General features: G+C 44.9%; 1 protein-coding gene across 1 annotated transcript in view; it reads left to right on the forward strand.

Moving 5' to 3' along the window:
- Positions 1 to 11,742, forward strand: part of LOC130115620 (leucine-rich repeat and fibronectin type III domain-containing protein 1-like protein) — a 122,014-nt gene that overhangs the window by 36,942 nt on the left and 73,330 nt on the right. Inside the window, 2 exon segments of the mRNA XM_056283355.1 lie at positions 6,547 to 6,787; positions 10,085 to 10,297. Coding sequence (XP_056139330.1) covers positions 6,547 to 6,787; positions 10,085 to 10,297 — 454 coding nt within the window.

The following is an 11,742-nucleotide window of genomic DNA, read 5'->3' on the forward strand; positions in this document are numbered from 1 at the left end:
ATCAGATGCCCGAACCACCTCAACTGGCTCCTTTCGATGTAAAGGAGCAGTGGCTCTACTCCGAGCTCCCTCCGGATGTCTGAGCTCCTCACCCTATCTCTAAGGCTGAGCCCAGACACCCTACGGAGGAAACTAATTTCCGCCGCCTTTAGCTGCGATCTCACCCTTTCGGTCACTACCCAAAGCTCATGACTATAGGTGAGGGTTGGAACGGAGATTGACTGGTAAATTGAGAGCTTTGCCTCCCGGCTCAGCTCCCTCCTCACCGCAACGGTCCGGTACAACATCCACATTACTGCTGATGCTGCACCAATCCGCCTGTCAGTCTCCCACTCCATCCTACCCTCACTCTTATATGGATATTATATGACTTTTGGTTTTATTTATCTATTGCAACTGGACTTGGTATATATCCGTGAAGACGTTTCGCTTCTCATCCAAGAGGCTTCATCAGTTCGTGCCTTTCTGACTAGACCAAGCTAGTCTGGCTTGGTCTAGTCAGACTAGCTTGGTCTAGTCAGAAAGGCACGAACTGATGAAGCCTCTTGGATGAGAAGCGAAACGTCTTCACGGATATATACCAAGTCCAGTTGCACTTGATTCAATTCCTTTGGATAACCATGACCTGGATGAATGAGAAAATTCACAGACATCTTTATTTATCTATGTTACTTTTTCCTTTTCACTTTTCATTGAATTTGATTTTTCAGTATTTCATAGCTTACAATGCATATAATTGAATTCCTAGTTGTAAAAATATTCTTGGCAAATACAAGGGAATAATCTGCACTTACCCTTGTCGGTGACAACCTTCTTCACTCCACCCTCCTTCCATCTTTGTTGTGTTAGGGCCAGTTGGCTTAGTAGGAGCTGAGCACCCAAATGTCACAAAACGTAGGCAGCAAAAACAGGGGACAAGATGCGGTCCAGCTGAATAATTACAAAAAGGAAAGAAATCACAGCAAAGGCACAGGCAGGACTCAGGCAAAACCAGTAGTAAAAAAAAAAAAAAAAGACAGAGCAATGGAGGCGCAGAGAGGTGAAAATCGGGCAAAGGTGACCAGGGACTTGGCGGAACTCACATGGCAAATGAAAGGCTGAGGCCAAAGAGCAAAATACTAAACAAGAACCTTCACAACAAAAAGACGTCTTGGCGAGATAATCTGGCAAGGAGTGTTGAGAGAAACCAGATGAGAGTACAAGGTCTGAGATGTGGTCTTTGGAATGTATGGCCCCTTTAACATACTGAATGAGGTTAAAAGAGTTTATTCACTCATTCATTCATCATCAGCCACTTCTCCGGGGTCGGGTCGTGGTGGCAGCAAGCTAAGTAGGGCACTCCAGACATCCCTCCCCCCAGCAACACCCTCCAGCTCCTCCTGGGGGATCTCAAGGTGTTACCAGGCCAGATTGGACATGTAGTCCCTCTAGCGAGTTCTGGGACTACCGCGGGGTCTCCTCCCAGTTGGTTGTGCCCGGTAAACTTCCAACGGAAGGCGTCCAGGAGGCGTCCTAATCAGCTGCCCGAACCACCTCAACTGGCTCCTTTAAACGCGAAGGAGCAGCGGCTCTACTCCGAGCTCCCTCCGGATGTCCGAGCTACTCACCCTATCTCTAAGGCTGAGCCCAGACACCCTATGGAGGAAACTCATTTCAGCCGCTTGTATCCGCGATCTCACCCTTTCAGTCACTACCCAAAGCTCATAACCATAGGTGAGGGTTGGAACGAAGAGTGACTGATAAATTGCGAGCTTTGCCTTCCAGCTCAGCTCCTTCTTCACCACAACGGGGACGTTGTACCGGAAAAAGAGTAAAAAGAGTCTATGAAATCCAAAAATGGGAAGTCAGGGAATGGGAAGGACAGCACACATGAATATTGAAATCACCGAGAATAAGCACCCTGTCATATTATGGCATGACAATAGATAAAAGGTCAGAACACTCAGAGATAAAACGAACTGAATTAGGGGGCCTATACATTAAGATGCAGAGTAAAGGGGGAGGGCCAGTGATTAAAAAACATAAAACCTCAAATGAGATAAAATTACCAAAAGTAACAGGATGGTATTTAAGACCCAACTTATAAAAAACAGCTAGGCCATCCCCTCTTCCAGAGGGCCTGGGAATGTGAAAATATGCAAAATCAGGGGGCCTAGACTCAACCAGGGGAACAGTGTCCCCTGGGGACAGCCATATCTCAGTAATCATATAAAAGTCAAGATTATTAGAAGCAATAAAACCATTAATGATAAACGACTTGTTACCAAGCGATCTCACATTCAAGATGCCAAACTTGTTTGGTGTCAAAGCAGAGTTAAACCCAACGGGCGTACAGCAAATAGGACACAATTTGCAGATATTTGCTCCAGATGTTCGGTTGCTGTTTTTTCTACGATTAGATACGTCTTTTGGATGAGAGGCACGGTGCCTAGTAACGGTCTGTATGGGGAAATCTCCCAGTGAGAGGGTCAATGACAAATGAGGCCAGCGGAGGGAGACAGTGGGCGGAACAGTACCATAGGGTGCTACCACAGACAGAAGCGGAGGCTCCAGGAGGGAAGCATGGGATGTAAACAGTCAGTCACCTGGAGAGGACTTGTGCAGCGTGCTGCATGCAGGTTGGCCGCTAGCATCCGGCTACCCAGTCTGTTTGGGTGGACTCCGTCAGTTCTGAAGAAGGAGAGACAATCCCAGAACAGATTAAAACTGTCAATAAAACCAGTATTTCCCGCTCTACTGGCCAGTGTCGGAATATAACCTGAGATAAAAACAGACTTTCTGCAAAAAAGGTGAAAAGGATTTTTAATGAAATTAGAAGTCACTGCATGCTATGTCACAAAACACAGGCGGCAAAAACAAAAGGCATGATGCAGCCCAGCAAATTACAAAAATTAATTAATTACAAAAAGGGAAAAAAAATCACAGCAAAGGTACAGGCAGGACTCAGGCAAAACCAGCAGTCAAAACAGGCCGAGAGATTGAGGCACAAAGAGGCAAAAATCAGGCAAAAGTAACCAGGGACTTGACAGAACTCATGTGGCAAAAGACAGACTTTGGTCAAAGAGGAAAATATTAATCAAGAAGCTTCAAAACGAAGAGACGTCTTGGCGAGATAATCTGACAAGGACTGTTGATCCAGGCCCAGCTTTAAAGCGATGGCTGATGAGGTGGCAGCCCATGTGGAATACACGTGGTTGACTGAGGACCAAACCAGGGACAGGAACTGACATGACAAAGCAGGTGAGAACTTTAAAATAAAACAGGAAGGACATCAGACAATGATAAAGGTAATGGGCTGACTGAAACTGACTGCCGAAAATAGCTAACGGAACTAAACTAAGAGACATAGCAAAATGACTGACTAGACTGAAACGGTAGACACGTGACATGTTAAGGATAAATGAAGGAGACTGGTGTTCTTTTGAGCCCACAGAAGAAGAAACGGGGAAGGATGTATCCCTTTAAATTACAGGCCAATCATTAATACACTACGTAGAAGTAAATGAGTAACTTATGAGTAAAATAGATGTAACTAAGTGTGATGGGTGGGAATTGCTCACATTAATTTCATGCATAAACTTTATTGGCAAGAACAAAAATAACTTCAAGTCAGCGCAACATTTTTTTTTAGCAATGGTGGGCAAGTTTTATTGAATTTTGCCATTTCCATCCAGCTTTTCTAACGCAATAATTCGTAATGTGCATAAAAATGCTTTGATGGAAAGATGAGTAATGTGACCTGCTGTACGGCATGTTAACAACCCACTCAAGGCTGGATTACGGACTGGGCATGCCGGGCGAGTGCCCCGGGGCCCCGGACCACGAGGGGCCCTAGAAGGTCAGGGGTATTGTGTTCGCGTATAGTAGGGATCTCCAGTCATACCCTACAAGGAGAGTTTGTTCCAACCCTGCATCGCAATGCAAGGGCCCAAGCTAGTCTCTATTGATGCGGGGCCCCAAGCTACAGTCTCTACTGATGCAGCGCTCCAAACTACAAAGTCTCTATTGATGCGCGGCCCCAAGCTACAGTCTCTTCTGGGGCAGGGCCCCAAGCTACAAAGTCTATTGATGCAGGAGCCCCAAGCTACATGCAGATTGGCATAGCGTCGACTACCATGTTGGGTATTTGCATTAGTTTTACATTTAACAATGTTTAGTATTGTTTGCGTAGCCTATCTGACGGGGCGGAGGGGGGGGGCGTGCATGCCCTGGGGCCCTCTGGTGGGTTCATCCAGCCATGAACCCACCAAATCTTTTCACCTGACTTTCAAACTTTAGTTGGCCGACGGAACCGATTCTCATTGTAATTCTGTTTGTGCAGCAATGAAAATGAATCTTTGGAGGACAGCAAAGCAATCGGTCTGTCCATGTTCATGTTGCTGAATTTCAACACCTGTCACCATGCTGGTATACTGTAGAGGGGAGTGTTACGCCCCTGCCCATTCTGTCATCTGAGGTGGTGCCTGAGAAGGCGGAGCCAGTGAAGTGGTGCTGATTGCTGCACTGACTGCACCTGAGGCCTTCCCCTACTGACTCCTATAAAAGAAGCTCACAAGGCCATGGACATTGAGAGGCCCCCTCACATTGCCGAATGCTGTTTTTTTTTTTGTAAACTTCTTAGTTAACTTTTGCCTGGCACTCGTGCTTATGTTCTAGACCCCTTTTTGATTTTGGGGTTAGTACCCCCCTTTCATTTTCATTTTTATTTGGCTTTGCCAGGCAGGGCGGTGAGTGTTGTTTCCCTTGTCTGTTTGTGTTTAGTTTATTCATCTTCAGTCATCATAGTTTGCCCTTATCACCGCCCTGCCTTAGTTATTCACGAGTTTGCTGTTTGGTTCATTATGTTGTTCTTTATGCGCAATTGTTGTATTTGTTGTGTGTGTTGGAACACGTGTTCAAGTTGCAATAATGACCAACTTATAATAAACCCACAATTATATGGTAACGGTAACTCTGCACCGTTTTCTTAAGTGTCTTTCTTATGGTACGGCTCTTGCAGCACTTTTTGGATCTTTTGGTCTTAGTTCAGTTGTAACAGGGAGAAAGAGTGAGAGAAAGGACGGGTTGCGGGGGGGGGGGCAAGGGAACTTGGGACGGAAGGAACTTTCCTGGCTTTTGGTGACCTCGTGTTCACAAAATGACTGTTAGCTGAAGGAGACTCTCTGACACGGTTCACTAAATACTGATCTTCACCTTGAAGCCAGCAGGGGGGCGTGATGAACAGATCTGAAAGAGAGAGAGAGAGAGAGGTGGGAGGTTGGTGCAAGGGCAGAGCTGTGACACTCTTTTCTTTAGTTTCCTTCTCTCTCTCTCTCTCTCTCGCTCTCTCTCTCTCTCTCTCTCTCTCTCTCTCTCTCTCTCTTTCTCTCTGGCCCCATAAACATTTGAATGGATAGTCTTTCTTCACTGTCTTCCCTGAGTTTATGAGCTGATAATTGATTGTTCATTTGTTTTAGAAAATGGCTTATTGGCTGGTTTATTAATATGATCGCTGACTGACTGTTTAACTAACTGATCACTCCCCTTTCCTCCCCCTGACCTAACTTCCTCTCGGTCTGTTTCAACCGATTGCTTCATATTAAATTGTTTAATTTATGAAATTGTGAAACAAAACAAAAAGATTTTTGTCCTTTCTTTAGCTTTTTTTTTCTTTTCACAAAAACAATTTCTTACGTCAGCTGTGATTAAAAACCGGACCACTACTGCCAAGAGCATGGCTCGTTTGATTATATTGGAAGACTGCATTGCTGCACTAAACCATCAATTGAAGGACTAGGAGCTGGATTTTTAATTAAATATAGGACAATATATAGCGAATTTAGGGAATATTTGGGGCAAGAGATGAGATATGGGTAGAGGATGTCTGTTGTCAGGTTGTAATTTGCCTTTAAGTATGGCTTTTTATGTATTGTTATAGCTCTGTGGCAAATAACTCACGCTATAGATGCCTGAGTGTATGGAAAAATGTAACATTATTTCAACTGGTCTATTCGTTTTGATCAATATTGTTGCTAAAAAAATGGGATGCATTATAACTTTCACAATTATTCATAAACCATAACTGGAAAGTGGATTTCATTCAAATTGACATTCAAGCGCAATTATTAAACCTTTATTATCACAAAATCTCTTGTGATAACAAACGATGAAGGAGCTTCTGCGCTCTATGTCATTTTGTAAGTGCATGTAAACTGATTTCTCATAATCATTTCCTGGTTGCTCTCATGGCATAGCTCGCGGCCACAGAATGCTAGAAATTGAACTTCGATCGATGGAAAAAAAGCAAGCTGTTTATCTTCCATCATGTATTTTCTCCTGTTCTGTGGACCAGACAGTTGTTGTCTTAGGAAAGTCGGAGTTGAGGAACCTTGCTAGTATTTGAAATATCAACTCCAAGGGGCTGCTCTAATATCCCTCACAGGAAGTGGGACATACCGGTATTCCTGATTGAATGGAATGTGCCATCCGCGTCATCAGATGAGAGCCATCATCTGAACGCTGATCCTGAGTGACCGTGTCCATCTCTGTATTTCTATGCATACCCAGATTGGACATGACGTCCAACAAGCTGAAGAAGATCCCTCCAGACCCGCTGTTTCTGAGGATCCCCGTCTACGCCAAGATGAAGGGCTCTCCTCTCACTGCCCTGGTGTTGAGTTTCGGTGGGAATCCTCTCCACTGTAACTGTGAGCTGGTGTGGCTCCGCAGATTGACCAGAGAGGACGACCTGGAGACCTGCGCCTCGCCGAAAGACCTCGCTGGAAAATACTTCTGGACCATCAGAGAGGTATGTTGGGGCCACAGTTATTCTGCTTATAACTGTTCAAGTTTTCTGTGGCAGTACAGCAGCACCACAATGTACAGGTATGACAAACATAAAAGTTAAGATATTGGCATGTCACAAGTTGAATATCATTGACATAAATATAACTTTAGCATTAGGCTAATCTGTGAATGGTGCTTCCTTTGTTAACAGACAATTGGTAGAGTCATGATTTTCTACTACATTAATTTCAGATTTTTCCAACTGAGGTTTACTACCCAATTCCATTTCACAGAGCTAAATGTCGGACATGCTTTTGTTTTGAATGCAGACGTTATTTGTGGCAAAAACAATACATTCTTTTTTTACACTAGAGAACGAGCCGAGGCAACCCAGGTCTGAAAAATGCTAATTTGTTCCAAGGTTTGAGGTCTCAAAACCGGACCACTCTTTCCAGAGGGACTCAGTCACATTCAAGGCTGGTGTCAAATATAAAGTCCTGCCCGTGATCATACACTGCATTTAATCAGTCAGTCAATTAACCAATCAATCAATACTATTTAATTAATTAATTAATCAATTAACTAATTACCTTGTGAAACACAAGATCGACTCTTATAACACTACTTGAACCATATTTCTTGGTGGAAGATTGACGGTTACTTTATTTAAAATTACTCAGAATATGTGCTATTTTATTATACTATGGTGCATTACTGCCATTATGGAAAAGCAGAAGCCTATGAGGCGATCCCTGGAATATGATTGACTCTTATTAATATCCGCAAATGCCGTTTGAGACAGCAATAGAATGAAACGTTGTGATTTATCATAACCTAAAGGAGAATGATCCAGTGACCTTGTGTTCTCGCCAGTGATCGGTGGGTTATAATCCCTCTGAGTAATACATCAGAGAACCGGCACGATGAGCGGAGAGATATACTACAGGATAATGGTTGAACTAATTTGTATGAATCTGCAGTGGACGGTGGAAAAGACCTTTGGCTCACCTCACCAATCTGTAATAGTTTTGGACCTCCTTAAGAGAGAGGCTGTAGCATGAATATAAGAGGATTAAACTTTTCAGAGAGGACAATCTGGAGAACTTTGCCTTACCGGGCAAATTAGTACTTAATGAAGAGAGCTCCTATAAAGTAACCTAATGGCCTCTTCTCTTCTACAGAGCTGAGTGTTTTATCAGGGTTAGGGACAAACACTTGTTCATCTTAAGCTTTCCAGGAACGGTTGACTGACAAGTTTGATCTTTTTCTTCAGTGATGCCCTGATTGACTTCCATACATTATATAATACATCATATACATGGATACCTGGGAGCTGTACAGTGCAATAGCCGTCTGTGTTTTAAGATATGTTAATCACGGGGCGTTTGGGTGGCGTGCCGGTCTATTCCATTGCCTACCAACACGGGGATCGCTGGTTCAAATCCCTGTGTTACCTCCAGCTTGGTCGGGCGTCTCTGGCTTGGTCGGGCATCCCTACAGACATAATTGGCTGTGTCTTCGGGTGGGAAGCTGAATGTGGGTATGGGTTCTGGTCGCTGCACTAGCGCCTCCTCTGGTCATTCGGGGCACCTGTTCAGGGGAGAGGGGGAACTGGGGGGGGGTAGCGTGATCCTCCCACGCGCTACGTCCCCCTGGTGAAACTCCTCACTGTCAGGTGAAAAGAAGCGGCTGGTGACTCCACATGTATCGGAGGAGACATGGGGTAGTCTGCAGCCCTCCCCGGATGGGCAGAGGGGGTGGAGCAGCGACCGGGACGGCTCGGAAGGGGGGGGGGGTAATTGGCCAAGTACAATTGGTGAGAAAAGGGGGAAAATAAAAAACACAAAACAAAAAAAAAGACATGTTCATTGACATTTTCATGGGGTTTTCTAATTTTCTGAGGTTGATAATTTTGTAATTTTTTTATCAAATTTAATTTTTTTTAAAATTGATAATTTTCTGAGGTTCTTGTAAAAAAATAAAATAAAGTCTGAGCTGTACCGTTGCTGCTGTCTCCTACATATGCTGTGTCTGGTTAGAGGAGTTTGCTTGTAAGCCATAATTTATATCCTGCTACCTAAATGTTAGACCATAATGTCTAAAGAGGACTTTGTCTGGAAAGTTCCAACTGAGATATTACCATCAGTTTTATTTCATCAGAGACATTCATTTTTTTCTCCACACTTGCTTAATTCAGGGTGGCGGAGGGCCAGAGCCTATCCTAGCCAGGATTTGGCGAGAGGCAGGGAGACACCCAGGGAAAGAAAAAAAATCACCTGTCTGTCACAGGGCCCACACACACCTTCGTTCACACACCATGCATATCTATGGGCAGTTTAGAGACGTTAACTCGAAAAGAGTCTTTGGACTGTGGGAGGAAACTGGAGCATCTCACAGATAAACACAGGAATAAATGTAAACTGCACAAGGGAAGGGAACAGACTTTGTGAGGCACCACCATTATGCCTTTTTGGATTACTTTAAAAACCGGCCGCTGTGTTTATCCTGCTATGCTAACACGACAGCCTGCCGCTGTGTTTATCCTGCTATGCTAACATGACAGCCTGCTGCTGTGTTTATCCTGCTATGCTAACAAGACAGCCTGCCGTTGTGTTTATCCTGCTATGCTAACATGACTGCCTGCTGCTGTGTTTATCCTGCTATGCTAACATGACAGCCTGCTGCTGTGTTTATCCTGTTATGCTAACATGACAGCCTGCTGCTGTGTTTATTCTGCTATGCTAACATGACAGTGTACCAAGACCGGCCTGGCATGCTTTTCTAACCTTTACATGGCTTTTCACCTGCAGATGTCATAAAACTACCTGAAATGGTTTAGGGTCCCCACAATTGGGTGGCACGGTGATGCAGTGGTTAGCGCAGTCACCTCACAGCAAGAAGGTCCTGGGTTCAAGCCCCAGGGTAGTCCAACCTTGGGGGTCATCCCGGGTCGTCCTCTGTGTGGAGTTTGCATGTTCCCCCCGTGTCTGCGTGGGTTTCCTCTGAGTGTTCCGGTTTCCTCCCACAGTCCAAAGACTTGTAGGTCAGGTGAATTGGCTGTACTGAATTGCCCCTAGGTGTGAATGTGTGTCGGCCCTGTGATGACCTGGCACCCTGTCCAGGGTGTCTCCCCGCCTGCCACCCAATGACTGCTGGGATAGGTTCTAGCATCCCCGCGACTCTGAGAGCAGGATAAGCGGTTTGGATAATGGATGGATGGATGGTTTAGGGTTTAGTTACTCTTTAATCATGCTTTATGTCCTGCCTACTAGATTACTTTGTAGTCACAGATACTTTATATCTTCCCATTGTCTCGTAGGAGGAGTTTGTGTGCGAGCCCCCTATGATAACCCGCCATACCTCCAAGATGTTTGTTATGGAGGGTCAGGAGGTGAGCCTGCGCTGTAAGTCCATTGGAGATCCGGAGCCTTCCACCCACTGGGTCAGCCCAGACGGGAAGCTGATCGGCAACACCTCCAGAACCATCTGCTATGAGAACGGGTCACTGGATATCCTCAAGGCATCTGTGAAGGTAAGGGGGCGGTGGGTGAAACATGAGCATTTAAACTATTGGGAAATATCTGGCTGTTATCTGCCAAACAGTTTTAAAATAGATCATCCACTACACAATCTAAAGCCAAAGGCCCTGAGGTATTAGTGTGTACATCACAGAAACCTCACTTTCCACCCAAGTAGGAAGATGTAGCACCAACACAGGCTTCATCCCCTCTAATCCTTTGACCTTTTTGCTGCAGTGAAAAAGAGCTCGTGTGCTTCACTGATTGCTTTCCGTCTTTCTTAAAGGATTATAGACCACAAGAATCTTTCTCTATTAAATAATTTACAGCTGAAGAATGGTTTCTGATAAGAAGCCCACTAAAGACAAACTGATGCAGTATTTTTGACTTTCTGACTGATTGACACAGACAGATAGATATACATAGATGGATGGATGGATAGATGGATAGATTGATGGATTGATGGATGGACTAGTTAGGATGAAGAAACAGCCGATTATGTGATTCAATTCTTCTTTTTTTCCCCTCCCCTTTTTCTCCCCAATTGTACTTGGCCAATTACCCCACTCTTCCGAGCCGTCCCGGTCGCTGCACCACCCCCTCTGCTGATCCGGGGAGGGCTGCAGACTACCACATGTCTCCTACGATACATGTGGAGTCACCAGCCACTTCTTTTCACCTGAAGGTGAGGCGTTTCGCCAGGGGGATGTAGCGCTTGGGAGGATCACATTATTCCCCCGAGTTCCTCCTTGCCCCTGAACAGACGCCCCGACTGACCAAAGGTGGCGCTAGTGCAGCGACCCGGACACATCCGGCTTCCCACACGTAGACACAGCCAATTGTGTCTGTAGGGACACCTGCCCAAGCTGGTGGTAACACAGGGATTTGAACCGGGATCCCCGTGTTGGTAGGCAACAGAATAGACCGCTACGCTACCGAGACGCCCCTAATTTTATCGAATTTTGTCTTCTCCATCCATCTTTTCGAATGCAGTACTTCATAATACACATGTTAATGCCAGGTGTGAACAGGGCCTTGGTGACAGGTGTGGTTGTTTGGAGGTAAATCTCTGGTTGGGTATCAAAGGTGGAGCTCTGGTGGGTCTGAAACACAAAACCTTTGAAAAACCGAGGCTTGTTTATACTCAGAAGTCTGGTGCACTATATGTTATGCCCCCGAGCTGGTTTTCTCAAGATAAGCATGAAAATCTTTTGCAGGGTAAGAGGGGAAAAACAAGCTAACATTGCAGTTATTGCTAATTCTGCCAGAGAGGAGATGTACACTCATTAAAAAAGTTTTGAAAAAAGGATTTGTTTAAGCCAATTAGACCTACACGGATGGTATGATTGGTGACACACTGTTTTAAATGTCACATAATTAATATGCATGTGTTTACACGTGCGTGTAAAAGGGGTATGCATTTAACAGTGTTCATAAGAAAGTCTATGGCTCTACGGTG

The sequence above is a fragment of the Lampris incognitus genome, chromosome 7, assembly GCF_029633865.1.
Source record: "Lampris incognitus isolate fLamInc1 chromosome 7, fLamInc1.hap2, whole genome shotgun sequence".
In the NCBI taxonomy this organism is placed as follows: Eukaryota; Metazoa; Chordata; class Actinopteri; order Lampriformes; family Lampridae; genus Lampris; species Lampris incognitus.